The sequence below is a fragment of the Symphalangus syndactylus genome, chromosome 11, assembly GCF_028878055.3.
Source record: "Symphalangus syndactylus isolate Jambi chromosome 11, NHGRI_mSymSyn1-v2.1_pri, whole genome shotgun sequence".
In the NCBI taxonomy this organism is placed as follows: Eukaryota; Metazoa; Chordata; class Mammalia; order Primates; family Hylobatidae; genus Symphalangus; species Symphalangus syndactylus.
Genome location: NC_072433.2, coordinates 53,397,180 through 53,424,487, shown reverse-complemented (window position 1 = coordinate 53,424,487; position 27,308 = coordinate 53,397,180). Strand labels below are relative to the sequence as shown.

The window sequence follows — 27,308 nt, the reverse complement described above, 5'->3', positions numbered from 1 at the left end:
CTCGGCTTCCCAAAGTGCTGGGATTACAGGCTTGAGCCACCGCGCCCGGCCTTCAGTTTCATTTTCTACGACATGGGGATAACCCTCAGGTGCTTATAAATATTCCAGCATAACATGGCCAACCCGATGGCTCCCGAAACCTTGCCAGATGCTTCCTAGGGGAGCCAGAATTTGATCCCAAGAGCCGAATTTCTTGGGAAGTGATGACAAGAGCTATTGGTTGAGAACATTCTCAACTGGAGGGAGCATCCTGGGTAGAGAGCCAGCCACTCCGGGCCCAGGGGCTTGGGATAGCATTGGAACCTGTGCTGTGCCTAAAATTCTTCCTTTTTTTTTTTTTTTCTTTTAGAGACAGGGTCTCACTGTGTTGCCCAGGCTGGAATGCAGTGGCGCGACCATCGCTCCCTGCAGCTTTGAACTCTTGGGCTCAAGCAATCCTCCTGCTTCACCTCCCAAAATGCTGAGATTATGGGCACCAGGCACCGTATTCCGCCCTCAATTTGTTCCTAACATGGCTGGGGAGGTCTGCTGGTCGGACCTCTGTGGACCTCCCTGGCCTTGTCTTATGCCACGCCCTGGTTTCCCTCCATCTCTGAGCTGTAGCCACGCTGGTCTCTCAGTTTCTCAAGTGTGCCAGCTTCCTTTTACCTCTCCAAGCCTTTGCACATGCTGTTCCCTCAGCCTTGAAATCTCTTCCCTCTTTGCCTGGGAAACTTTAGGCCTCAAGTTAAATGTCATTTCCTCCGGGAGACCAGGCTTAGAGCTTTTCCCAGGCTAGTTCATAACTTGTGCTGCATATCTGTAGCTCTCATGGCAAGCGTAACGAATCCTGTGCACTTGTTTAAAACCACTTCTCCCTGCCAGTCTGTAAATCATGCCTGTCCAGATCATCGTTATCTCCTCAGCATCCAAAAATGGGCTTGACAAATAGTAGGTGCTCAATGAGTGGTTCCAGAATGAATAACCAATGAATGGACCTTGTGGCTAAAGGGAGGATACCAGTAACTGCAAGCTGTGCCTTATACACAAGCTCTTCAAAGAGAGGCAGCCTCCAGATTAAAGACCATGAACTTGAAGCCATACAGTTGTTTGTTTGAATCCTGACTCTACTTCCCAAGCGGGATATTTGGAATCATTTTTCCCTCTCATCTGGGTTGTAACGATCACTGTTCCTTGTAGTCATACGACCCTGACATATTATACATTTATTTACTTATTGGACATTCATCACTCTCTAAAATGTGAGCCTTATGAGCATCAGAGACCTTAACTGTCTTATTCTTTGCTGAATCCCTAGCATCAAGAATGTACCTGGAAATAGCTGGGTGTGGTGGAGGGCACCTGCAATCCTAGCTACTAGGGAGGCTGAGGCACAAGAATCGCTTGAACCCGGGAGGCAGAGGCTATAGTGAGCCAAGATTGCACCACTGCACTCCCGCCTGGGAGACAGAGCTAGATTCCATCTGGAAAAAAAAAAAAAAAGTATCTGGAACACAGTAGGTGCTGAGTAAAGATTTGCTGAGTGAAGGAATGAATAAGGCTGTGATGCCTACAGTATGTTGTATTCAAAAGCTTCCAGCATGGCAGGGTGCAGTGGCTCATCACGCCTGTAATCTCAGTGCTTTGGGAGGCTGAGGCCGGAGGGTCACTTGAGCCCAGGAGGTTGAGGGTGCAGTGAGCTATGATTGTGCCACTGCACTCTGTGCCACTCGGCAACAGACACCTTGTCTCAAAAACAAGCAAGACAAACAAAAAACCAGGGTGGGCAGGACACGGTGACTCATGTCTGTAATCCCAGCATTTTGGGAGGGCGAGGTGGGTGGAGGTCGGGAGTTTGAGACCAGCCTGGCCAACAGGGTGAAACCCCATCTCTATTAAAAATACAAAAATTAGCTGGGTGTGGTGGCAGGTGCCTGTAATCCCAGCTACTGGGGAGGCTGAGGCAGGAGAATCACCTGAACCTGGGAGGCGGAGGTTGCAGTGAGCCGAGATCACACCATTGCACTCTAGCCTGGGCAACAAGAGCGAAACTCCATCTCAAAACAGGAACAAAGACAAACAAACAAACAAAAACCACGATGGGGAGCAGTGCTCTGCTACCCTACTGAAAGCCTTTTTGTTGTTGTTGTTTGTTTTTTCTTTTGAAGACTGGGCCTCACTCTGTTGTCCAGGCTGGAGTACACCGGAGGGACTGTGGCTCACTGCAGCCTCAAACTCCTGGGTTCAAGCAGTTCTCTCACCTCTCTCAACTGTAGTCCTGAGTACCTGCGGCTACAGTTGTGCCACCATGCCTGGCTAGTTTTTTAAATTTTTATAGAGAATGGGTCTCCCTATGTTGTTCAGGATGGTCTCAAACTCCTGGGCTCAGCAATCCTCCTGCCTTGGCCTCCCAACATGCTAGGATTACAGGTTCCGAGCCACCGTGCCTGGCCTTGCTCCCCATCCTTGTAGCATGTAGGCTGGGGTAAACTGTGTGCCAACATCCTCACCATGGGTGGCACTTGTGGTCCAACAGCCAGTGTTCCTTGGCTCATGGATGTTTATCATGCCTTCTCACTGGCCTTTATCCTTCCAGAATCTCCATCTCCTTTTGTGCACTGTGGCCAGAAGGATACATCTTCCTAACCCACACATATGATCCTGCGCCTGCCTGGCTCAGAAACCCGCCCTCTTGACTCCCCAGTGCCCTCAAACTCAAGTCCCAAGCCCTTGGCTTGGCCTTCAAGGTCCTTGCCAACCTCTTCAGCTGCCCCTTCCACCTTGCTGATCTGTGAACCTCTGCCCCTGTGGGGGCTGCTCTCTGCTTGGCCTCATTTTCCTCCTGGTCTACTTGGTGAGTTCCCGCCTGTCTTCTGACATTCATCAGGCATCACTTTTTCTTTTCTGCTTTTATTTTAGAGATGAGGTCTCACCCTGTTGCCCAGGCTGGAGTGCAGTGCGCAATCATAGCTCACTGTAGCCTCGAACTCCTGGGTTCAAGTGATCCTCCCACCTCAGCTTCCTGTGTAGCTGGAACTATGGGTGCTTGCGACCATGCTCAGCTAATTTTTAAATTTTTTTGTAGAGATGGGGTCATGCTATGTTGCCCAGGCTGATCTCCAACACCTGGGCTCAGCGATCCTCCTGCCTTGGCCTCCCAAAGCACTGGGATTACAGGTGTGAGCCAACACACCCAACCTAGGAGTCACCTCTTCTAATAAATAATAGAAATAAGCCTTTAGTCTGCAGTCCTTCGCATGCCTCCTTCCTTCCTTCCTTCCCTCCTTTCCTTCTTTCCTTCTTTTTTTTTTCCCCTTTCTCTCTCTCTCTTTTTTTTTTTTTTTGAGATGGAGTCTCGCTCTGTTGCCAGGCTGGAGTGCCGTGGCGTGATCTCAGCTCACTGCAACCTCCACCTCCCAGGTTCAAGCGATTCTCCTGCCTCAGCCTCCCAGGTAGCTGGGACTACAGGAATGTGCCACCACGCCCAGCTAATTTTTGTATTTTTAGTACAGATGAGGTTTCACCATGCTGGCCAGGATGGTCTTGATCTCTTGACCTTGTGATCTGCTCCCCTCTGCCTCCCAAAGTAGTGGGATTACAGTCATGAGCCACCACACCCAGCCTCTTTCTCTTTTCTCCCTTTCTCCCTTTCCTTCCTTCCTTCCTTCCTTCCTTCCTTCCTTCCTTCCTTCCTTCCTTCCTTCCTTTCTTTTCTTTCTTTCTTTCTTTCTTTTCCTTCCTTCCTTTCTTTCTTTCCTTTCTTTCTCTTTCTTTCCCTTTCTTCCTCCCTCCCTCCTCTTCTCTTTCTTTCTTCTTTCTCTTTCTCTTTTTTCTTTTTCTTTCTTTCTTTCCTTCTTTCTTTCTTTATTTCTTCCTATCTTCTCTTTCTTTCCTTCCTTCCTTCTTTCTTTCCTTCCTTCCTTTCTCTCTCTTTCTTTCTTTCTCTTTCCTTCCTTCCTTCTCTCCCTCCCTCCCTCTCTCCTTTCCTTCCTTCCTTTCTTCCTTCCCCTCTTTCTTCTTTCCTCTCTTTTTCTTTTCCTTCCTTCCTTCTCTCTCTCCCTCCCCCTCTCCCTCCCTTCTTCCTTCCCTTCCTTCCTTCCTTCCTTTCCTCCATCCCTCCCTCCCTCCCTCCCTTCCTTCCTTCCTTCCTCCTCCCTTCCTTCCTTCCCTCCTTCCTTCCTCCTTCTTTCTTTCTTCTTTAATCTCTTTCTTTCCTTTCCCTCCCTCCCTCCTTCCCTTCTTTCCTTCCTTCCTTCCTTTCTTTTCTTTTTCTTTTTTTCTCTCTTTTTTTTTTTTTTTGAGATACGGTCTCAGTCTGTTGCCCAGGCTGGAGTGCAATGGCATGATTGTAGCTCACTACAGCCTTGACCTCCTGGGCTTAAACGATCCTCCCATCTTAGCCTCCCAAATAGCTGATACTACGGTGCGCGCCACGATGCCCAGCCAATTTTTGTAATATATATATTTTTAGACAGAATCTTGCTCTGTCACCCAGGCTGGAGTGCAGTGATGCAATGTCCCCTTACTGCAACCTCTGCCTCATGGGTTCAAGCGATTCTCTTGCTTCAGCTTCCTGAGTAACTGGGATGACAGGCGTGAGCCATCATGCCCAGCTAACTTTTGTATTTTTAGTAGAGACGGGGTTTTGGCATGCTGCCCAGACTGGTCTCGAACCCCTTGGCTCAAGCAATCTTGCCTGCCTTGGCCCCCCCAGGTACTGGGATTACCAGCGTTAGCCACCATGCCCAGCCCACGTGCATTATTTCTAAGCCTTATAGCAATCCCTTTGAGATAGGGAATCGTGGCCCCACTTTGTAAATGAGAAGATAGGTTCAGAGAGGTGGAAGGGCTTGTCCAAGGTCACATTCCAGCACAGAGCTTGGCACAGATCCAGCCTTGATAAGCCATTGTAGAATGACCCAAGAATCCTAGAATCTAGAATCATCGATACCTGCTCTTTTCACTTTGGTAGAATTGGAAGAGCTTTGGGTGTTTGATCCATTTAAAAATGATTGCCTGATTCAATCCCTACAACGCAGAGCAGGGGTCCCTTTTGCCATGTGGCCTACTGCCTGCATCTCCAGAGCCCTTGTTTGGATGGGGTGGCCTTTGCTTTAGGTAAAACAAATGTGATGCCTTTCAACAGAACCTTTGGGGCTGCAGGAAAATGCACCTACAGGACTGTGTGTATGTGTGTATGTGTGTGTGTGAGTGATGCCTCTCTCCTTCTCACACTCAGCTTCTTGGTAGAGAGGAGGTGAACATGTGAGTCCCCATGGGGTGAAGCTCCCCTTATTTCCGAGCATCACTACCCAGGGTCCTTCCTTTGGGGCCCAGCTTGCTCCTGGCATCTGACCCCAGTTACGTACTACTGATACACACATTCAGATGGAGACGGGGAAGCTCCTGGCTGTGATTGTCACCTGCCATCACCTCAGAGCAAGTGTTAGCACTTCAGTGAGATGTCACAGGGAGGCAAGGGACAAGGGACTGGGGAAATGCAGCCGTTTCTCTCGGAGAACTGAAAGCCTCCCTCATGCAGCAGTTTCAGGTCAGAGCTCAGTGAGAACAAGTGACATCTTTTGGCAGGTGCATGTGCTCTGTGAGCAGACTGCAAATTCTTTTGTTGCTTTTGTTTTGGAGACAGGGTCAGGCTTTGTTGCCCAGCCTGGAGTGTAATGGCACCCTCTCGGCTCACTGTAGCCTCAACCTCCCAAGCCCAGGTGATCCTCCCATTTCTGCCTCTCAAGCAGCTGGGACCATAGGCATGTGCCACCACGCCTGGCTAATTTTTGTATTTTTTTGTAGAGACGGGGTTTCACCATGTTGCCCAGGCTGATCTCAAATTCCTGGGCTCAAGCAATCTGCCCTCCTCAGCCTCCCAAAGTGCCAGGATTACAGGCGTGAACCACCGTGCCCGGTCTGACCCTCCCCTCTTTCTGGATGCGAGCTCCAAGAGCTGAGTTTTGACCCCTGGCAGGAAAGAGCCTCCAGTTCTCAGCCCAGACTCACCCTTGCACCACTGGACAGGAGCCAGAATGGTTGGTGGAATTAGGATGCCTGCTTCCTGGGTGTGACCCCCACCCCCACAACAAAGTAACACCTTGATTGCTGGAGCCAGATTGCTTCTCCTGGGGCAAGAAAGACCACAGACTGCCAGGACATTGGGCAAGTCACTTAGCCCCTGTGCCCCATGGCCTCCCTGTAGGATAGTGAAAGCGTTGTTATGAGGCTGCAATGAGTTCAGAATCGTGAAGAGCTGGTGCAGTGGCTCACACCTGCAATCCCAGCACTTCGGGAGGCTGAGGCGGGCGGATCACCTGAGGTCAGGAGTTCGAGACCTGCCTGGCCAATATGGTGAAACCCTGTCTCTACTAAAAACACAAAAATTAGCTGGGCATGGTGACGGGTGCCTGTAATCCCAGCTACTCGGGAGGCTGAGGCAGAAGAATTGCTTAAACACAGGAGGCGGTTCAAGCACTCTACTCCAGCCTGTGAGACAAGAGTGAGACTCTGTTTCAAAACAAAATAAAATAGCTGGGCATGGTGGCTCACACCTGTAATCCTAGCACTTTGGGAGGCCGAGGTGGGTGGATTGCCTGAGCTTGGGATTTTGAGATCAGCCTGTGCAATATGGCGAAACCCCATCTCTACTAAAACACAAAAATTAGCTGGGCGTGGTGGTGTGTGCCTGTAATCCTAGCACTTTGGGAGGCTGAGGTGGAATAATCGCTGGAACTTGGGAGACGGAGATTGCAGTGAGCTGAGATGGCCCCACTGCACTCCAGCCTGGGTGACAGAGTGACTCCATCTCAAAAAACAAACAAACAAAAAACAAAACAATTTACTTGTTGCATCTTTACGGAAATACATAGTCTTGATACTAATCCTTACATGATTCTCATTTTATAGGTGAGAAAATCAGGTTAAGCGACTTGCCCAAGGTCACACAACAAGGAAATTCTAGTCAGGACTGGAACCTGGTAGTGACAGTCACTGCTTCCTAAGCCCTTGGGTGCCAGCGCACTGTCTCTGTTTATGTGGCATATTTTTTTTCTTTTTCTTTCTTTTTTTTTTTTTTGGGACTGAGTTTTGTTCTTGTTGCCCAGGCTGGAGTTCAATGGCTCGATCTCAGCTCACTGCAACCTCCGCCTCCCGAGTTCAAGCAATTCTCCTGCCTCAGCCTCCCAAGTAGCTGCCGTTACAGGCACCAGCCACCATGCCCAGCTAATTTTCTAATTTTAGTAGAGACAGGGTTTCACCATGTTGGTCAGGCTGGTCTTGAACTCCTGACCTCAAGTGATCCACCTACCTCGGCCTCCCAAAGAGCTGGGATTACAGGTGTGAGCCACTGCGCCCAGCCTATGTGGCATATTTTTTAGTTTAATCCTCATGACAACTCTACGGGATTTTTTTTTTTCTTTTCTTTTTGAGACAGGGTTCAAGCAATTCTCCTGGCTCAGCCTTTGGAGTAGCTAGGACTATGGGACTGCAGGCATGAGCCACCATACTGTTTTGTCTGTTTGTTTGTTTTTGGTAGAGACGGGGGTCTCGCTGTGTTGCCCAGGTTGGTCTTGAACTTCTGGACTCAAGTGATCCTCCCACCTCGGCCTCCCAAAGTGCTGAGATTACAGGTGTGAGCCACCACATCCAGCCAGGATGGTATTATTTATCCTTATATTGTATCTGAATGTGCTGATGCCCCGAAAGGCAGGTGATTTTCCCAGGGGTGCCCAGCATGAGCTCATGAAGTTAGCATTTAGGACTTGCTTCTGTAGCAGCCCTGACTGGGGCTTTCTGGCCTCTCTCTGCATGTATCCAATAATCAGGAGCTCTCACCTTCCAAGGCACTCATTGCTTGAGCTGTTGGGAAGCTTTCCCTTAGGACAAGCTGAAATCTGTCCCTAGCTCTTTAGGTCCGAGGGACCTCGTAGGGCCAGCCACACTGGTTCACCACTCCCTCCTTCCCTGCACATGGCTTCTTGCCTCTTCTTGTTCTCAGTCTGCTTAAGACAATCAATGTTCCTTCTGTGGATCAGAGGCCAGTCCTGGCCCATCTGCAGGGAAGGATTGAGTTGACTATCACCCACCTGTCTTAGACACCCGCTCCTATAGATGACAGCAGGACCTTCAGTCCCAACTTGGCAATATTGGAAACTCCGAATGAGATTTAAGTTCTGGAAGTTGAGTTTTTGAGCATGAGCAACTTGTGGTTTCAGAGACCAGCTCCAGATATACCCTCTTTCAAACCCTCTTCCTATTGCTAACACGAGGCTGCGTCTGAGCCATCAAGAATGGAAGAGAAGGGCCGGGCGCGGTGGCTCACGCTTGTAATCCCAGCACTTTGGGAGGCCGAGGCGGGCGGATCACAAGGTCAGGAGATCGAGACCACGGTGAAACCCCGTCTCTACTAAAAATACAAAAAATTAGCTGGGCGCGGTGGCGGGCGCCTGTAGTCCCAGCTACTCGGAGAGGCTGAGGCAGGAGAATGGCGTGAACCCGGGAGGCGGAGCTTGCAGTGAGGCGAGATTGCGCCACTGCACTCCAGCCTGGGCGACAGAGCGAGACTCCGTCTCAAAAAAAAAAAAAAAAGAATCTGCAAAGAATGGAAGAGAAGGAATCAGGGGCTTTTAGCCAGGCATGGTGGTGAATGCCTGCGGTCCCCGTTACTCGAGAGGCTGAGGTGGGAGGATCACTTTAGCCTGGGAGGTCGAGGCTGTAGTGAGCCATGATTGTAACATTGCACTCCAGCCTGGGTGACACAGTGAGACCTCAGAGACTTAAGGACAAAGAAGGTGGGGACACAAAACTCCCCTGGATTTCTCAGTGTGCCGGTAAAGAGCACCAGTTTTGGCCGGGCGCAGTGGCTCACACGCCTGTAATCCCAGCACTTTGGGAGGCCGAGGCGGGTGGACCACGAGGTCAGGAGATTGAGACCATCCTGGCCAACATGGTGAAACCCCGTCTCTACTAAAAGTACAAAAAATTAGCTGGGCGTGGTGGCAGGCACCTGTAGTCCCAGCTGCTCGGGAGGCTGAGGCAGGAGAATGGCTTGAACCCGGGAGGCGGAGCTTGCAGTGAGCCAAGACCTCACCACTGCATTCCAGCGGGCGACAAAGCCAGACTCCGTCTCAAAAAAAAAAAAAAAAAAAAAAAAAAAACAGTGCCAGCTTCCTGAGACTTTTTCAGAATTATATCTGCAGTCATTTACACAGGTAATTGCTCTTATCCAAAAGAATAATAGAACTTTTCTCCTCCTAAAAGAACCAAATGGAAATGGTTACAGCCTGAACGAGGGCCTAGGTTAAACAAGGTGTCAGGCAGCCTGAAGTAGCTACCTTCCTAAGCAGGACAGCAGAAGTTCGTGCTGTCACCACGCAACATGCAAGAAGGAATCAGCGGCCGGGTGCGGTGACTCATGCCTGGAATCCCAGCACTTTGGGAGGCTGAGGCGGGTGGATCACCTGAGATCAGGAGTTCGAGACCAGCCTGGGCAACATGGTGAAACCCCATCTCTACTAAAAATACAAAAATTAGCTGGGGGTGGTGCACATGCCTATAATCCCAGCTACTCGGGAGGCTGAGGCAGGAGAATCGCTTGAACCTGGGAAGTGGAGGTTGCAGTAAGCTGAGATCGCACCACTGCACTCCAGCCTGGGCGACAAAGCAAGACTCCATTTCCAAAAAAAAAAAAAAGAAAAAGAAAAAATTATGAACCTAAGAGACAGGCAAAGGGAGAGTCCAAAGGGGAGATTAAGAGACTGAAACAGAAACAAAAATTCATTCTGAGAGAGATAGCAGTTGAGAGAGGAAAGAGTAAAATCAGGGAAAGGTTTGAGGGAAGCCAAGAGAAAGATCGAGAGGCCAAATGAGAGGGACTGAGTTTGTGTGTTTATTCATTCACTTAGTATCTGTAGAGCTCCTAATATGTGTCACACACACTTTAGTCTAAGCTGGAGACAAGCAGTAAACACAATTTCTATTCTGTAGGAAAAGACAGACAAGAAACCAGCAAACAAGTAGAATGCATTGCATGTCAGATGCTGATAAATGTTATGGAGAAAAAGAAAGCCAGGCAGTGAGACGTTGGTGGGTTAGGAGATTTAAAATCAGGGAATTGGGAGAGGCCTTGCTGGAAAGGTGATATTGAGCTAAGTCTGAGGGAGGAAAAAGAGCATGCCATGCAGTACCTGGGTTGGAGAGTGTTCCAGGCAGAGGGGACCGTAAGTGCAAAGTCCCTGATGCCGAGTGATCAGTGGGGAAAGGGGTGATAAACGAGTCAGAGTAATTAATGAGGTCATAGCAGATAGGGCTTTGTGGGCCACTTAGGACTTTGGTTTTTATTCTAGATGAAATTTCTTTCTTTTCTTTTTTTTTTTTTTTTTTACTATTTATTGATTTTTTTTTTGAGATGGAGTTTTGCTCTTGTTGCCCATGCTGGAGTGCAATGGCATGATCTTGGCTCACTGCAACCTCTGCTTCCCAGGCTCAAACAATCCTCCCATCTCAGCCTCCCGAGTAGCTGGGACTACAGGTGTTCTTCACCATGCCCAGCTATTTTTTTTGAGACGGAGTTTCGCTCTTGTCACCCAGGCTGGAGTGCAATGGCGCGGTCTCGGTTCACTGCAACCTCTGCCTCCTGGGTTCAAGTGATTGTCCTGCCTCAGCCTCCCAAGTAGCTGGGATTACAGGCACCTGCCACCACACCCGGCTAAGTTTTGTATTTTTCATAGAGACGAGGTTTCACCATGTTGGCCAGGCTGGTCTCAAACTCCTGACCTCAAGTGATCCACCCGCCTGGGCCCCCCAAAGTGCTGGGATTACAGGTGTGAGCCATCGTGCCTGGCCCTTGCCAATTTTTTAATGGGGTTGTTTTCTGCTTGTTGAAATATTTAGTTTCCTTATATAGTCTGGATAGTAGATCTTTGTTGGATGCATAGTTTGTGAATATTTTCTTCCATTCTTTTTTTTTTGAGATGGAGTCTCACTCTGTACCCCAGGCTGGAGTGCAGTGGCGCGATCTCGGCTCACTGCAAGCTCCGCCTCCCAGGTTCACGACATTCTCCTGCCTCAGCCCCCTGAGTAGCTGGGACTACAAGTGCCCGCCACTGCGCCCGGCTAATTTTTTGTATTTTTAGTAGAGATGGGGTTTCACTGTGGTCTGGATCTCCTGACCTCGTGATCTACCTGCCTCAGGCTCCCAGAGTGCTGGGATTACAGGCGTGAGCCACCGCGCCTGGCCTTTCTTCCATTCTTTGGTTGTCTGTTGATAGTTGCTTTCGCTTTTGCTGTGCAGAAGCTCTTTAGTTTAATGAGAGCCCACTTAACAATTTTTGTTTTTGTTGCTTTTGAGGACTTAGTCAAGAATTCTTTACCAAGGCTGATATCCAGAATGGTATTTCTCCTGGGGTTTCTTCTACGATTTTTATGGTTTGAAGTCTTACATTTAAATCTTTAACCCATCTTGAGTTAATTTTTTTATATGGTGAAAGATAGGGGTCCAGTTTCATTCTCTTGCATAAGGCTAGCCAGTTATCCCAGTGCCACTTAAATGAAATTTCAGCTGAGATTTGAAAGATACACATACAGGAACCAGGGTAGAATTGAGTTCTGTGCTGCTGGCTCTGGATTCAGTTCATTCATTTATTCAATCTCTCTCTATCATTCATTCTCCAAGCATTTAGCGAGGGCTGCTTTGTCCCAGGGCTTGTCCTGGGTGTACTAGAGAGACCAAAGTGGAAAAGACCCTCCCCTCAGCTCTGGAGGAAGAAAACATTTCAGGGTGGGGTGAGGTCCTGCCCTCCTGCAGGTGGGGTAATCCTGCCAGGGTGACCTTGGTCAGCCATAAACTTGGGGAATGAGTGGGTGACAGGCCGGGGAGGAGCTGCCAGCAAGGAGGAAGGAGCTGGAGAGTGTGGAGGTGGGAGTGGGGGGAGAAAGGGGAGACCCCTCCAATTTTCTGTCTTTTCTGTGGTGTGAAAGGCCCTGTCTCCCTGCTGGCTCTGAGCTCTGGCTCCAGGCAGGCCGGGGAGAGAACAGTGGATGGGCCAAGACAGGTGGCCCTGGCATGTGATGTGTGCCCAGGGACTACTCAGCCCTCACTTTTAGAAGGGTTTCCGGAAGTGATGGGAGGGACTGGGCAGGGCAGCTAAATATAGTCCTGGGGCCATGGCTCAGTCTGGGAGGGTCTTCCGCTGAGCACTGTGTGCCCATCACACGTGGTGCCCACTGTCAGCTGCCCCTGTGAGTCCCTGTCCTTGTTTGGAGCCTGCCGCTTGTCTCAGATCCTTGGACACAGCCCTGACCCCAGTCCAGCTAGGCTCGACCCTGGCCGGTCCTCCTTGGAGTCTCTTTCAGCCTAAGATCTCCAACCAGACCTGTGAGTCCCGTGGGCTGGATAGAGGGGGAGGGGAGGTCTGGGTATCTTGGTAAAGCGGGGGAGGGGAGTCTCGGAGTGGGGGCTCTGGAGAATTTGGGGCCGGGACTAAGGTCAGAGGCTGAGGCCTGGGGCTAAGGCGAGGGCAAGGACAGTGGGCTAGAATCTGGGCTTGTGTTCAGGAACTGGGGTTGACTGATAGGGCATATTTTTGGGGCTGGAGCTGAGAATTGCAGTGGAGGCTGCTTTGGGGCCTGAGACCGAGTTCCTCTTCCCCCTTGGCCGTCAGAGTCCCATCCAGTGTAGGATGTGAGGTCTTTACAGGCTGGGGCTTCTCCCTGCGGGGCGGCGGGCCCGGCCTGGGCTAGGGCTGGGCCGGGAGCGCGGCGCCGCGGGGTCCCCCTAACCTACTCCTCCTCCACCCAGTCCCGCCATGTCGGCTGCGCCCGGCCTCTTGCACCAGGAGCTGTCCTGCCCGCTGTGCCTGCAGCTGTTCGACGCGCCCGTGACAGCCGAGTGCGGCCACAGTTTCTGCCGCGCCTGCCTGGGCCGCGTGGCCGGGGAGCCGGCGGCGGATGGCACCGTTCTCTGCCCCTGCTGCCAGGCCCCCACGCGGCCGCAGGCACTCAGCACCAACCTGCAGCTGGCGCGCCTGGTGGAGGGGCTGGCCCAGGTGCCGCAGGGCCACTGCGAGGAGCACCTGGACCCGCTGAGCATCTACTGCGAGCAGGACCGCGCGCTGGTGTGCGGAGTGTGCGCCTCACTCGGCTCGCACCGTGGTCATCGCCTCCTGCCCGCCGCCGAGGCCCACGCACGCCTCAAGGTGCGGGATCCGCGCGCATCGTGGTCGGAGGGGTTGTTCGGCGGCGCAGGGCCTGGCCGATGGGGAGGTCGCTGCACTGATTTGGATTCTGAGTCTCTAGAGAGGCTCACGAGCTCCTGGAGTTGCGGGGGGCAGGGGCGGGGCGAAGCAGCCAGGAAAGAGGGTCTGAGGAGCTGAAGGCGGGGCTGGCAGAGGAAAGCGGCGCAGCGATGGAGCCTGGCGAGAAGGGCGCTGAGCAAACCTAGGTTTCCCGGCCTTAGTCCCTAGAGGGACCTGGAGATGGGCGAGCGGAGCCCCAGGGCGGGTCTGATGGGCGGGGCGGAGCCAGGCGGAGCAGGGACTGACCAGCCCCTGCGGCCCACGCGCACATTCCTGCACCCGGTGGGCCGGTCGGGCTGGCTCCCTGCTCGGCTCTGGCCCACTTTGGACGGGAGGCGCCGCGTTCCGGACCAAGCCAGGCGGCCGAGGCAGGGCTGTCCCGTTGTGCTCAGCGGAGGCCCACGCATCCCTGAAGCTGCGGAACTTGGGCTGGCCTGACGGTCCCCAGGCGGGGCCTCACCAGAAGGGAGACTGGAAGGGCTAGGCAGCCGGGATCTGCACTTATGTGCGCGGGCCCAGGGTGGCACCAAGAGCCCCGTCCAGGATGTTTTTCTGGGTAGAGATGGAAGTCCCGAACGCCTTGGGAGCCCACACGCAGTTGCGTGCGTCCCGAGGTACCCAGCAGAGACACCCAGACAGAGGCAAATAGAGACGAACGCACACTGGCTAGTGCGTGTCATACGTGTGGCAAAAGCACACACGTATAGCTACCGGCGGGCACGTGTGCGCGCAGCCCCAGGAAAGTCTGCCATGAATATTTATTGGGCAGTGGAAGAATAAATGACAGGTGCAGGGGCTGGAGGAGGCGGGGTCTGGAGGCACGGAGGCGTCCTTGGTCCCGGAGGTGGAGACACTGCTGTTGTCTTACGCGACTGGTGCGCGCGCGGGGCTGGCTTCACAGGCGTTGCACTACTCCTTCCCTTAGCCCGCCTCCTAGAGGAGGTAGACCACCGTCCTTTTGTTGGTATTCGAGGCCCCCAGACTTCCCAGGGACCCAGCCTCTCAGTCCTGCCTGGCCCAGTTCAGCCCAGTCTTAGCTGGTGGTCTCCTAGCACAGGGCAGGAGCTTCCTCCCGGGAGCCCTCCCATCCCAGCACACCTGTGCTTAAGACCCCAACCTCAGGGCAACTCGCTCGGATCCCCTTCCATGCTGTGGAAGCTTTGTTCTTTCGGTCTTTGCAATAAATCTTGCTGCTGCTAAAAAAAAAAAAAAAAGACCCCAACCTCGTCCAAACTTGGCCATCTTTATCTGCGAAGAGAGCACAGAACCCATGAAACGGAACAGGGCCCAGGCAGCCCAGGAGCCTGGAAGGGGGCAGTGGGGCGAGATGCAGCCCACCGGGGTTCGCGGCAGCCCAGCCCTTCGCCGCTGGGAGGGGCTGGCCGGAGGTCTGAGGGAGAACCCCAGGAGGGACCCTGAAGGAGGAGGGGAACAAGAAGGCTCTGGGCGGGACCTGACGCCTGGGTCCTTGGCGCGAAGCGGGGTTGGGTCCCGAGATCACGTACCAGCTCAGAGTGGCCCTCACGCGGCCCGCCGCAGCCGTGCGGCCTCCTCCAGCATGCGCATGTCGCGCAGCACGGCCACGACGAGCTCGGCTGCGTAGTCCTCGTAGTTGGAGGCGACCAGCTTGTCGGTGAGGTCCACGGTATCTAGCTGCCTGAGCGCTCCCCGCGGGATGCGCTCAAAGCCTTCGCGCAGCGGCACCGTCCCCAGCTTCATCTTGAACTTCTTGAGCTCCTCCGGGGTCAGGTTCTCCAGCACCTTCAGGATGGCCTCGCGCTTCATTCCCATGGCTCAGCCCTGCGCCTCTGAGCCTCCGAGGGCCTGGAGACATCAGGTCCTACCTTTCGTGCAGCAGGTGGAACTGCCGCGTCCCTGGGAGGAGACTGATCTGGCAGCTCGTATTCAACTCTGTGGCTCCTGCTGGGAGGGGACTCTGCAAACACCGCCTAGAGGGTCCCCTAGTTTCCACTGGGAGAGTGGGGGCTCCAAATTGTTGAGGTGGGGATTGCTGTTCCCAATCTGCAGAGGAGGAAACAGGTTGCAAGTCATTGAGGCAGGAATGGAACTGATTCCATGGCCAGGCACCTCCCAGCAAAGAAGTGGCTTTGTAGCCTGGCATGGTTGCTCATGCTTGTAGTGCCAGCTACTCGGGAGGCTGAAGCAAAAGGATTGCTTGAGCCTAGGAGTTCGAGTTGTGATTCTGCCACTGCACTCCAGCCTCGGCAATCCTGTCTCAAAAAAAAAAAAAAAAAAAAAAAAAAAGTGGCTTTGGCAGGAGTATGGGGAGCTCTCCTATATTTGCATATTTGCATTTGAAGTCTTGGGTAAGATCTAGACCACAGAGTGTTTGGTTGGTCTATGCAGGGGACATTTTTTTTTTTTTTTTTTGAAATGCAGTCTTGCTCTGTCGCCCAGGCTAGAGTGCAGTGCAACATTCTTGGCTCACTGCAAACTCCGCATCACTGGTTCAAGCGATTCTCCTGCCTCAGCCTCCCGAGTAGCTGGGATTGCCACTGTGCCCGTCTAATTTTTGTATTTTTAGTAGAAATGGGGTTTCACCATCTTGGTCTGGCTGGCCTTGAACTCCTGACCTCGTGATCCACCCGCCTCGGCCTCCCAAAGTGTTGGGATTACAGGCGTGAGCCACCGCGCCCGGCCAGCAGGGGACATTTTAATTAAATTTCCTGTCCCCCACTCCAAGCCCATGCGTGTACAGGCAGGCTGACTTGGGGGTCAGGCTGACAGGCTGACTGAGGCTGATGTTCTGCTTTTAAGTAAGAGAGGAAGCCCAGGAGTAGGGGTATGTTGCCTTTCTTCTTTCATATATCCTTCATGTACCCCCTGAGGTCTGTTGTGTGCCAAGCTCTGTGCCTGCTTGTCTGGTGGGAGAGACCAAACCACATTGATGTTTGTCATCCTCGCAAAGACCTGTGCTATGGGGCTGACTGCTGAGCAGAGGGGATCAGGGAAGGCAAGGCCAGGGAGGGGTCAACAAAACAGACAAGGGGCTTGGGGTGTGGTGGTTCATGCCTGTAATCCCAGCACGCTGGGAGGCTGATGTGGGAGGATTGTTGAGGCCAGGAGTTGGAGACCAGCCTGGGCAATATAGTGAGATTGTCTCTACAAAAATATTTTAAAAAATCATGGCCAGGCATGGTGGCTTATGTCTGTAATCCCAGCACTTTGGGAGGCCGAAGTGGGTGGATCACCTGAGGTCAGAAGTTTGAGACCAGCCTGACTAACATGGTGAAACCCTGTCTCTACTAAAAATACCAAAATTAGCCAGGCGTGGTGGTGCACCAAAATTAGTCCCAGCTACTTGGGAGGCTGAGGCAGGAGAATCGCTTGAACCCAGGAGGCAGAGGTTGCAGTGAGCCGAGATTGTGCCATTGTACTGCAGCCTGGGGGACAGAGTGAGACTCCATCTAAAAAAAAAAAAGAAATCAGAAAATTTGCTGGGCATGGTGGTGCGTGCCTATATATAGTTCCAGCTACTTGGGAGACTGAAGTGAGAGGGCCAATTAAGCCTGGGAAGTTGAGGCTGTAGTTAACTGTGATCATGCCACTACTCCAGCCAGGGCAACAGTGTGAGACTCTGTCTCAAAACAAAACACCATAATAAATAAATAAAAAAACGCACCAAAATAGACAAGGGGCAGGGGAAGCATTCAGACCTCAGGAGTAGCACTGGCTGGGGCTGGGAGGCATGTAAGTGGGTTTGGGGGTTGGAAAATGGCTGGAGGAGGAGCTGGCATTGAGGTTGAGCCACAGAGGGCAGGTTTAGGATGGGAGGTGTGGGTTTTGGGTGGGTGGCATCCCCATCACTTCTCCATGCTTTGCCCCCCAGACACAGCTGCCACAGCAGAAACTGCAGCTGCAGGAGGCATGCATGCGCAAGGAGAAGAGTGTGGCTGTGCTGGAGCATCAGCTGGTGGAGGTGGAGGTGAGGACTTCACACGGCCATGTCTGGGGGCTGAGGGCCAGGCTAGGGGTCTCCAGCCAAGAGCCTTTATCCCTTCGATCACTGCCCCATCCCTGCAGGAGACAGTGCGTCAGTTCCGGGGGGCCGTGGGGGAGCAGCTGGGCAAGATGCGGGTGTTCCTGGCTGCACTGGAAGGCTCCTTGGACCGCGAGGCAGAGCGTGTGCGGGGTGAGGCAGGGGTCGCCTTGCGCCGGGAGCTGGGGAGCCTGAACTCTTACCTGGAGCAGCTGCGGCAGATGGAGAAGGTGCTGGAGGAGGTGGCGGACAAGCCGCAGACTGAGTTCCTCATGGTGAGCACTGGGTGACCTCCCCTCCCTGCCTCAGCCCTCTGCTCAGGGCCCAGAGACCTCATCCCATTGTCAGATAGGCCCAGAGAGGGGCAGGGATAAGCCAGCAGCACACAGCCGGGAGGGGCAGGCCTCAGGACTGCTGTATGGTTGTTTAGGTTGAGCACTGCATAAGGCCATTGCATTAAGTGAGCACTATTCATATCACAGACATTGTAGGTTTATATATTTATTAGGACACTCTTTTTTTTTTTTTGAGACGGAGTCTCGCTCTGTTGCCCAGGCTGGAGTGCAGTGGCAGGATCTTGGCTCACTGCAAGCTCCGCCTCCTGGGTTCACGCCATTCTCCTGCCTCAGCCTCCTGAGTAGCTGGGACTACAGGCGCCCGCCACCACGCCTGGCTAATTTTTTCTATTTTTCAGTAGAGACAGGGTTTCACCGTGTTAGCCAGGATGGTCTTGATCTCCTGACCTCGTGATCCACCCGCCTTGGCCTCCCAAAGTGCTGGGATTACAGGCGTAAGCCACCACGCCCGGTCTTTTTTTTAAAGGCAGAGTCTCACTCTGTCACCCAGGCTGGAGTGCAGTGGCATGATCATAGCTCACTGCACCCTTGACTTTGTAGGCTCAAGCAATCCTCCAATCTCAGCCTCCCATAGCTGGGACTATAGGCGCTTACCACCATGCCTGGCTAATTTTGTATTTTTAGTAGAGATGGGGGTCTCATTATGTTGCCCAGACCGGTCTCAAATGCCTGGGCTCAAGCAATCTGCCTGCCTTGGCCTCCCAAAGTGCTGGGATTACAGGCGTGAGCCACCGGACCTGGCCTATTAGGACAGTTTTCTAACAGGTGGAATCAGAGTTTCTTGGAGGCGAAGATACCTTTTTGTAATCCACATAAAAGTGAAGCGGTAGGGGTGGCCTTGAGTTCTAGGTCTCTTTTGCCTTTTTTTTTTTTTTTTTTTTGAGACAGGGCTTTGCTCTGTTGCCCAGGCTGGAGTGCAGTGGCATGACCTCGGCTCACTGCAACCTCCCTCTCCTGGGTTCAAGTGATTTTCCTGGCTCAGCCTCCCGAGTAGCTGGGATTACAGGTGCCTGCCACCATGCCCAGCTAATTTTTTTGTAATTTTATTAGAGATGGGTTTGACCATGTTGGCCAGGCTGGTCTCGAACTCCCGGCCTCAAGCAATCCACCCGCCTTGGCCTCCCAAAGTGTTGAGATTACAGGCAGGAGCCACCTCATCCGGCCTCTGTTAGCTTTTCTGATTCTTCCTGACATTGCACTCAGCATTCCTAGTTGTCTACCCCATCCTCAAAAGTCTCCAGTGTCCCCACCATCGGCTTCACCACCATTCTCTTTTTCTCTCTCTCCAGAAATACTGCCTGGTAACCAGCAGGTGAGAGCAACCTGGCCCTGTCCCTTTGCCTGACTTGTCCCAGTCTTCTAGGGACAAGAGGCGGCTCATCTCCACTCACTATTGTGCCTGCACACCCACAATTCAGTCTGCTGCCCCACCCCTGCCTGAACACAAGATTGTAGACAGAAATGATCTGGAAGGATCCTTTCACTCAGGGACCTCCTAGATTGGTGCCGTGAGACACATGTGGGTGGGGACACAGGCGTCACTGTGTGCTCAGTGTGGCCGTTGAGGGAAAGAGGTGGCCAGGGATGGAGTGAATGTTTGAGTTGGGCCCTGGAGGGATGAACAGGAGTTGGCTAGGCAAAGCGTTGGGAGAAGAAGGGCATTGTGAGGAGAAAGGCATTGCGGGGAGAAGGGCATTGCTGAGAGAAGAAGGGCATTGCTGGGAGAAGGACATTGCCAGGAGAAGAAGGACATTGCTGGGAGAAGAAGGGCATTGCTGGGAGAAGGGCATTATGGGGAGAAGGGCATTGCGGGGAGAAGGGCACTGCTGGGAGAAGGGAATTGCTAGAAGAAGGGCATTGCTGGGAGAAGAGGGGCATTGTGGGGAGAAGGGAATTGCTGGGAGAAGGGCATTATGGGGAGAAGGGCATTGCAGGGAGAAGGGCATTGCGGGGAGAAGGGCATTGCGGGGAGAAGGGCACTGCAGGGAGAAGGGCGTTGCTGGAGAGAAGGGCATTGTGGGGAGAAAGGCATTGCTGGGAGAAGGGCATTGCGGGGAGAAGGGCATTGCAGGGAGAAGGGCACTGCAGGGAGAAGGGCGTTGCTGGAAAGAAGGGCATTGTGGGGAGAAAGGCATTGCTGGGAGAAGGGCATTGCTGGGAGAAGAAGGGCATTGCTAGGAGAAGGGCATTGCTGGGAGAAGAAGGGCATTGTGGGGAGAAGGGCATTGTGGGGAGAAAGGCATTGCTGGGAGAAGAAGCGCACTGTGGGGAGAAGGACATTGCTGGGAGAAGGGCATTGCTGGGAGAAGGGCATTGTGGGGAGAAGGGTATTGCTGGGAGAAGAAGGGTATTGCAGAGAGAAGGGCATTGTGGAGAGAAGAAGGGCATTGCAGGGAGAAGGGCACTGCAGGGAGAAGGGTGTTGCTGGAAGAAGGGTGTTGCTGGGAGAAGGGCATTGCTGGGAGAAGGGTGTTGCTGGGAGAAGGGCATTGCTGGGAGAGGGGTCAGCCAGCGAGAGGGCTGGCGAGTGGGAGGGAAGAGGAAGCTGGGGTAGTAGGTGTGTGCACACTGGCAAAGCTGAGAGGCTTGGACCTTATCCCAACAGAAGGATTAAAAGAAAATGTAGTTGGGCTGGGTGCGGTGGCTCACCCCTGTCATCCAAGCACTTTGGGAGGCTGAGGCAGGCGGATCACCTGAGGTCAGGAGTTCGAGACCAGTCTGGCCAACATGGCAAAACCTCATCTCTACTAAAAACACAAAAATTAGCCAGGCATGGTGGCAGGTGCCTATAATCCCAGCTACTTGGGTGGCTGAGGCAGGAGAATTGCTTGAGCTGGTGAGGCAGAGGCTGCAGTGAGCCAAGATCATGCCACTACACCCCAGCCTGGGTGATAGAGCCAGACTCAATCTCAAAAAAAAAAAAAAAAAAAAAAAAAGACCTAAACCAAATAAACAGTGGTAAAATATATGCAACATAAAATTGACAATTTTAAGCTTCTTTTTTGTTTTTAAGACAGGATCTTGCTATGTTGCCCAGACTGAACTCAAATTTCTGAGCTCCAGTGAGCGTCCTGAGTCAGCCTCCCTGAGCAGCTGGGACTACACTCTACCTCGCTCATTTTAAGCGTTTTTAAGTGTGCATTTAAAATTCAGTGGTGCTAAGTACATTCACATTGTACAACCATCACCAGTGTTTATCTCCAGAATTTTCTCATCTTCCCAAACCAAAACTCCAAAGGAAGAGTTTTTTTTTTTTTTTTTTTTGAGATGGGGTCTTGCTCTGTCTCCCAGGCTGGAGTGCAGTGGCTCAATCTCGGCTCACCGCAAGCTCCGCCTCCCGGGTTCACGCCATTCTCCTGCCTCAGCCTCTCCGAGTGGCTGGGACTACAGGCGCCCGCCACCACGCCCGGCTAATTTTTTGTATTTTTAGTAGAGACGGGGTTTCACCGTGGTCTCGATCTCCTGACCTCGTGATCCGCCCGCCTCGGCCTCCCAAAGTGCTGGGATTACAAGCATGAGCCACCGTGCCCGGCCCCAGAGGAAGAGTTTTAAGCAGGGGTGCGATGTGGGGAGATCCTGGAATCCCCTCAGCCCTTGTCCTCCCCCCTCACACATGCCTCCCCTTCCCCTCTCCACCCCCAGGCTGCAGAAGATCCTGGCAGAGTCTCCCCCACCCGCCCGTCTGGACATCCAGCTGCCAATTATCTCAGATGACTTCAAATTCCAGGTGTGGAGGAAGATGTTCCGGGCTCTGATGCCAGGTAACGGGAGGGACTGGCTCAGGTTTGTGTGTGACCGGGCAGTTGATGGGAGGCCCTAGCCACCCCTGAGAGGCCTCCCAGTCCCAACTGGGGAGGCCACTGAAGGAGGTACCCATTGCCCCTTTGCCTCTGGACTGCCGCTGCAGTCCTCTAACCTGTGTTGGGAGGAGGGCCTTTGAGAGCATGGGGTTTGCAGTGGGTGACTGACACGAAGATGCTGCTGCTGTTGGCGACACGGGACGCTGGGGCCTGGGTCTGAGCAACTGACTTGCTGTGTGATCCTTGGTCAGTCTCTGCCCCTCTCTGGACAGTGGAGATGATAAATCCTGCCAACTGGGGACTGAGGCTCTGCAGAGCTCCTGGAACCCTGGGGACTGGCCTGGGTCAGAGAGTGACTCTGGCGGCCTGTGGCTGGGGAGGCCCAAGGGCTCAGTTCCTCCCGCAAGAGCTGGATGATGCAGGTTACAGAGCTCCGGGACATACACATTGCTGGGGCAGCCCTTCCTGCCTCAGCGGAGGTGGGAATGCAGACAGTCTCATTTTATTCATGGTAAAACTAAGGCTCAGAGACTGGGTCTAGGCTGATGTGAAGATCGGGCTCCTTGACCTCGGGCCTTGGGCCTTGGGCCTTGTCTGGGCCTCAGATGGTGAGTCCCATGCCTTGTATCAATTTAGTCCTGTTGGCCAGGCTCAGTGGCTCACACTTGTAATCCCAGAACTTTGGGAGGCTGAGGTGGGAGGATCACTTGAGCCCAGGAGTTGGAGACCAGCCTGGGAAACATAGTGAGAACCCCTGTCTCTACAAAAACTTAAAAAAATTAGCCAGGTGTGGTGGCACGTGCCTGTAGTCCCAGCTACTTGGGAGATGGGAGGATTGCTTGAGCCTGGGAGTTGGAAGTTGCAGTGAGCCAAGGTTGCACCTGCGCTCCAGCCTGGGCGACAGTGAGACGCTGCCTCAAAAAAACAAAAACAAAAACAGAAAACAACAATAACAACAAAAACAAAAAGAAAATGCAGGCCTGCCTGCAATCCTAGAGGGAAGCAATCATGGCCTCATCTTACAGCTGGGCAAACTGAAGTTGAGCCAGGTGTGGTCTTGTGGCCCAAGCCCAGTGAGCGGAGATGCCAAGAGGATTAGGGGAGACAAAGCTGGCCTGTAATTGGTTGGGAGAAGACCCCGGCGAGGCAGAAACCTAGGGTTTTCTGACCGTGTTCTCTCTGGCAGCGCTGGAGGAGCTGACCTTTGACCCGAGCTCTGCGCACCCGAGCCTGGTGGTGTCTTCCTCAGGCCGCCGCGTGGAGTGCTCGGAGCAGAAGGCGCCGCCGGCCGGGGAGGACCCGCGCCAGTTCGACAAGGCGGTGGCGGTGGTGACGCACCAGCAGCTCTCCGAGGGCGAGCACTACTGGGAGGTGGAGGTTGGCGACAAGCCGCGCTGGGCGCTGGGTGTGATCGCGGCCGAGGCCCCCCGCCGCGGGCGCCTGCACGCGGTGCCCTCGCAGGGCCTGTGGCTGCTGGGGCTACGCGAGGGCAAGATCCTGGAGGCGCACGTGGAGGCCAAGGAGCCGCGCGCTCTGCGCAGCCCCGAGAGGCGGCCCACGCGCATCGGCCTTTACCTGAGCTTCGGCGACGGCGTCCTCTCCTTCTACGATGCCAGCGATGCCGACGCCCTCGTGCCGCTTTTTGCCTTCCACGAGCGCCTGCCCGGGCCCGTGTACCCCTTCTTCGACGTGTGCTGGCACGACAAGGGCAAGAATGCCCAGCCGCTGCTGCTCGTGGGTCCCGAAGGCGCCGAGGCCTGAGCCGCCGGATGGGTCGGGGAGGGGTGCAGGGGCCTGGGTTGGAGCTTAGGTCTCCTTGGTCGGGTCTGACGGGAGAAGGGTGGGGAGCGGGTTGCCAGGGCCCAGGGGGCTGGGAACTGGGGGATCTCCCAGAATACTGACAAGCATGGGGTAGGACTGGCTTGGTGGCTCATGCCTGTAATCCCAGCACTTTGGGAGACGGAGACGAGTGGATCACCTGAGGTCAGGAGTTTAAGACCAGCCTGGCCAACATGGTGAAACTCCTCTCTACTAAAAATACAAAAATTAGCTGGGCGCGGTGGCCTACGCCTGTAATCCCAGCTACTCGGGAGGCTGAGGCAGGAGAATTGCTTGAACCCAGGAGGTGGAGGTTGCAGTGAGCGGACATTGCGGCACTGCACTCTAGCCTGGGTGACTAGAGTGAGACTCTGTCTCAAAAAAAAAAAGTGTGTGGGTTGGCATGGCCTGGGGACTGCTGGTGAGGGGTTGGGGTGATGCTGGGGACAAGACTCAGTGGGGTAGGGAGATCTGGAGTCAGGTCAGTGGGGAAATCAGAATTTGGGAACCAGGATGCCTGAGAATTCCAGGAAGAAACTAAGGTTGAGCGAGGGATGGACAGGGCCAGGTTGGGGGATTGATGGGAGGAGCTTGAGAACCTGTAGAGTAAGGGGCTCCTTCTGCCTCACACTCCCCTCCTCCTTAGGCCTTGGGTCCCCCTCTCCAGATTCACCTTACCCAAAGGCCTTCCCCTTAGTTCTCCACCTTAAGCATGTATTAAAATAACCTTTTTAAAGCCCTTAACCATGACTTGTTAAAGCATAGGGTGCTAAGTTTCTGATTTAGTAGGTTGGACAGGTCAAAAATGCTCATTTCTTTTTTTTCTTTTTTTTGAGACGGAGTCTTGCTCTGTCACCCAAGGATAGAGTGCAGTGGCGCCATCTTGGCTCACTGCAACCTCTGCCTCCAGGGTTCAAGCAATTCTCATGCCTCAGCCTCCCAAGTAGCTAGGACTACAGACCCCCGCCACTACACCTGGCTATTTATTTTTACTTTTTATTTTTAGTAGAGGTTTCACTATGTTGGCCAAGCTGGTCTCGAACTCCTGACCTCAAGTGATTCACCCGCCTTGGCCTCCCAAAGTGCTGGGATTACAGACATGAGCCACTGCGCCTGGCCGAAAATGCTCATTTTTTTTTTTTTTTTAATTTAGTTTTTGTAAAAATTGTGTCTCGTTATGTTGCCCAGGCTGATCTTGAATTCTTGGCCTCAAGTGATCCTCCTGCCTTGGCCTTCCAAGTACTGGGATTACAGGTGTGAGCCACCACGTCCTGCCAAAAATGTGCATTTCTAGCAGGTTCCCAGGTGACGCTGCTGGCCACAGGGGCTGATGCTGCGGGAAGCCCCGACCTAGTGCACACCCCATTGGGCTCTTCACTGTCAGTGTAGATGGAGGAGAGGCATCGGTCCAAAATATGTTTCCCCAGTCAAAAACATGTAAGGTTTGCACCAGGAGTGGAAGGAAACAAACAAACATAAACCAAAGCAAAGACATTTAGGGGCTGGGTACTCATGCCTGTAATCCCAACACTTTGGGAATTTGAGGCAGGAGGATCATTTGAGGCCAGGAGTTTGAGACCAGCCTGGGCAACATAGCGAGACCCTGTTGCAACAAAAACCAGAAAAACAACAAAAAGAAGACATTGGAAAACTGCCAGAGCTGATTCTAGGCGAATAAACAACCCTCGACTTGCTTTGCTTCTGGGATATGTTTATCGAGCGTCTTGAACGTTGAGGAAGCCAGCCAAGAGAAAGAGCCTGATGCCAAGGTCACACTGGTCCCTGCTGCTCATGGGGAAGAGAAGGCCCCCTACTAGATATCACAGAACCGGCCGCTCCCCACTTACTTGCTGGTTCACACCTTCTTTGGTTTTAGCGCACAGGGCATTTCTTGGGCTGTGGAGTAACCACTGAGACCAGAGTGAGAGTCCCTCTTCCCTGGAGGGAGAGGCCTTTGGGGATCCAGACAGGCTTCTCTCCTGAGAGAAGACGCTGGCCTGGGGTCACTCATTTTCACGGGGAGGGTGTGCTGGCGGGATGGTTGGAAGGGCCTGGGGCCCCGGCAGCCCATTGCAGAGGTTTTCTCAGGAGATGGTGGGTATGGGACTAAGGGTGAAAGGGAAGTTGTGAGTTAGGTAAGAAAGGCCTGAGGATCTGGCAGGAGAAGGCAGCATACCTAGGTGTGTCTCCCAGAGGAAGGCCTGTGGAGCCCTGGCTTCAGGAGACAGAAAAGAGGATTAGCGGTAGAAGCTCTTTCATGTTAGAAAATAAAACATTTTAGTAAAGGGATTATTTGGTTGTAAAATCCAACACCACTAATAAAACTGTTATATTCTGACTCCTTCCTCATTAAATCTGCATGAAAAGACATATGACCTACTGCAAGGCCTCCTAATTGCCCTCTAGCCTTCAATCTTGACTCGGTAATGTTTCTAAAAATGCAAATGTGGTCATGGGACTCAGTTGCTCAAAACTTTCAACAACTCCCTCTTGCCTACAGGATAAAGCCCCCAGTCTTCGGCTTAGCATTTGAGCTGTTCTGCCATGTTTTTTGTTTGTTTGTTTGTTTGTTTTGTTTGAGACAGTCTTGCTCTGTCGCCCAGGCTGGAGTGCAGTGGTGTCATCGCCGTAACCTCCGCCTCCTAGGTTCAAGGGATTCTCCTGCCTCAGCCTCCCGAGTAGCTGGGATTACAGGTGCCTGCCAGGCTGGTCTCGAACTCCTGACCTCAGGTGATCCACCCATCTTGGCCTCCCAAAGTGCTGGGATTACAGACTGGCCTTCCAGCCTCATCTGTTTTTAATTAAAAAACAATTTTTTTTTTAGACAAGGTCTTGCTCTGTTGCACAGGCTGGAGTGCAATGGTGTGATTGTGGCTCACTGCAGCCTTGACCTCCTGGGCTCACATGATCCTCCCACTCCAGCCTCCTGAGTAGCTAGGATGGCAGGCACCCACCACCATGCCTGACTATTTTTTATTTTTTGTATTTTGGTAGAGATGAGGTCTCACTATGTTGCCCATGCTGGTCTTGAGCTCCTGGCCTCAAGCGATCCTCCCATCTCGGCTTCCCAAAGTGTTGGGATTATAGGTGTGAGCCACTCAGCCCAGCCCAGCTTCATCTTTTATTTTATTATTAGTTTTTGAGATGGAATCTCACTGTGTCACCCAGGTTGGAGTGCAGTGGCATGATCTCGGCTCACTGCAACCTCCGCCTCCCAGGTTCAAGTGATTCTCCTGCCTCAGCCTCCCGAGTAGCTGGGACTACAGGCGAGTGACACTACGCCCAGCTGATTTTTGTATTTCTAGTGGGGATGGGGGTTTCACTATGTTGGCCAGCCTGGTCTCGAACTCCTGACCTCAAGTGATCCGCCCACCTCGGCCTCCCAAAGTACTAGGATTACAGGCTTGAACCACCGCACCCAGCCCCAGCTTCATCTTAAAAAGAAAAATTCTCTGTTTTAATATCTAACAGGGCAAATATTGAAAGATAAACCCACATAACAAAAGCTCTTTGCGATCCTAGTATTGGGGAAAGGCTGCTGTCCATTGACTGTCACTGAACTCTCTGTCATTGCTCAGGCTAAGGACTGGCCACAGTGAGGGAGGGACCTGTGGTCTCCCGTGTTGCTCCTCACCCTGTAGACTGTGGGCTGTGGGCTGTGGGCTGTGTCCAGCCTCACCTTGGACCACCGCCCTGTGCATGTCTACACTCTGGCCATGCTGAACTGGACTGCTGGGGTCTCTGCACCTCCTTTTTTTTTTTTTGAGATGGAGTCTTGCTCTGTCGCCCAGGCTGGAGTGCAATGGTGCTATCTCAGCTCACTGCAACCTCTGCCTCCCAGGTTCAAGTGATTCTCCTGCCTCAGCCTCCCCAGTAGCTAGGATTACCAGCACCCACCACCACGCCAGGTTAATTTTTTCATTTTTATTTTTATTTTTAGTAGAGGCGGGGTTTTGCCATGTTGGCCAGGCTGGTCTCGAACTCCTGACCTCAAATGATCTGCCCGCCTCAGCCTCCCAAAGTGCTGGGATTACAGGCATGAGCTGTTGGGCCTGGC

At 53.0% G+C, this 27,308-nt stretch overlaps 1 protein-coding gene across 2 annotated transcripts; it reads left to right on the top strand.

Moving 5' to 3' along the window:
• Positions 1-12,783: 12,783 nt before the first annotated feature.
• TRIM72 (tripartite motif containing 72) lies at positions 12,784-25,631 on the top strand. Of its 2 annotated transcripts, none has more exons than XM_055297848.2 (6): positions 12,784-13,178; positions 17,128-17,223; positions 17,322-17,552; positions 18,923-18,945; positions 21,276-21,394; positions 22,620-25,631. In XM_055297848.2, the coding sequence occupies exons 1-6, from the start codon at positions 12,789-12,791 to the stop codon at positions 23,192-23,194; spliced, it is 1,434 nt and encodes a 477-aa protein (XP_055153823.1). In that variant the 5' UTR covers positions 12,784-12,788; the 3' UTR covers positions 23,195-25,631. The 2 variants fall into 2 exon arrangements, with proteins under 2 accessions (XP_055153823.1, XP_063467986.1); XM_063611916.1 differs by lacking the exon at positions 12,784-13,178 and adding an exon at positions 14,771-15,114.
• The last annotated feature ends 1,677 nt before the right edge of the window (positions 25,632-27,308 follow it).

Coding starts and splice junctions, on each gene's coding strand:
- TRIM72 (XM_055297848.2), top strand. CDS start 12,789: ATGTCGGCTGCGCCCGGCCTCTTGCACCAGGAGCTGTCCTGCCCGCTG. Junction 13,179..17,127: donor AGGCCCACGCACGCCTCAAG/GTGCGGGATCCG, acceptor TTTGCCCCCCAG/ACACAGCTGCCACAGCAGAA. Junction 17,553..18,922: donor CGCAGACTGAGTTCCTCATG/GTGAGCACTGGG, acceptor CTCTCTCTCCAG/AAATACTGCCTGGTAACCAG.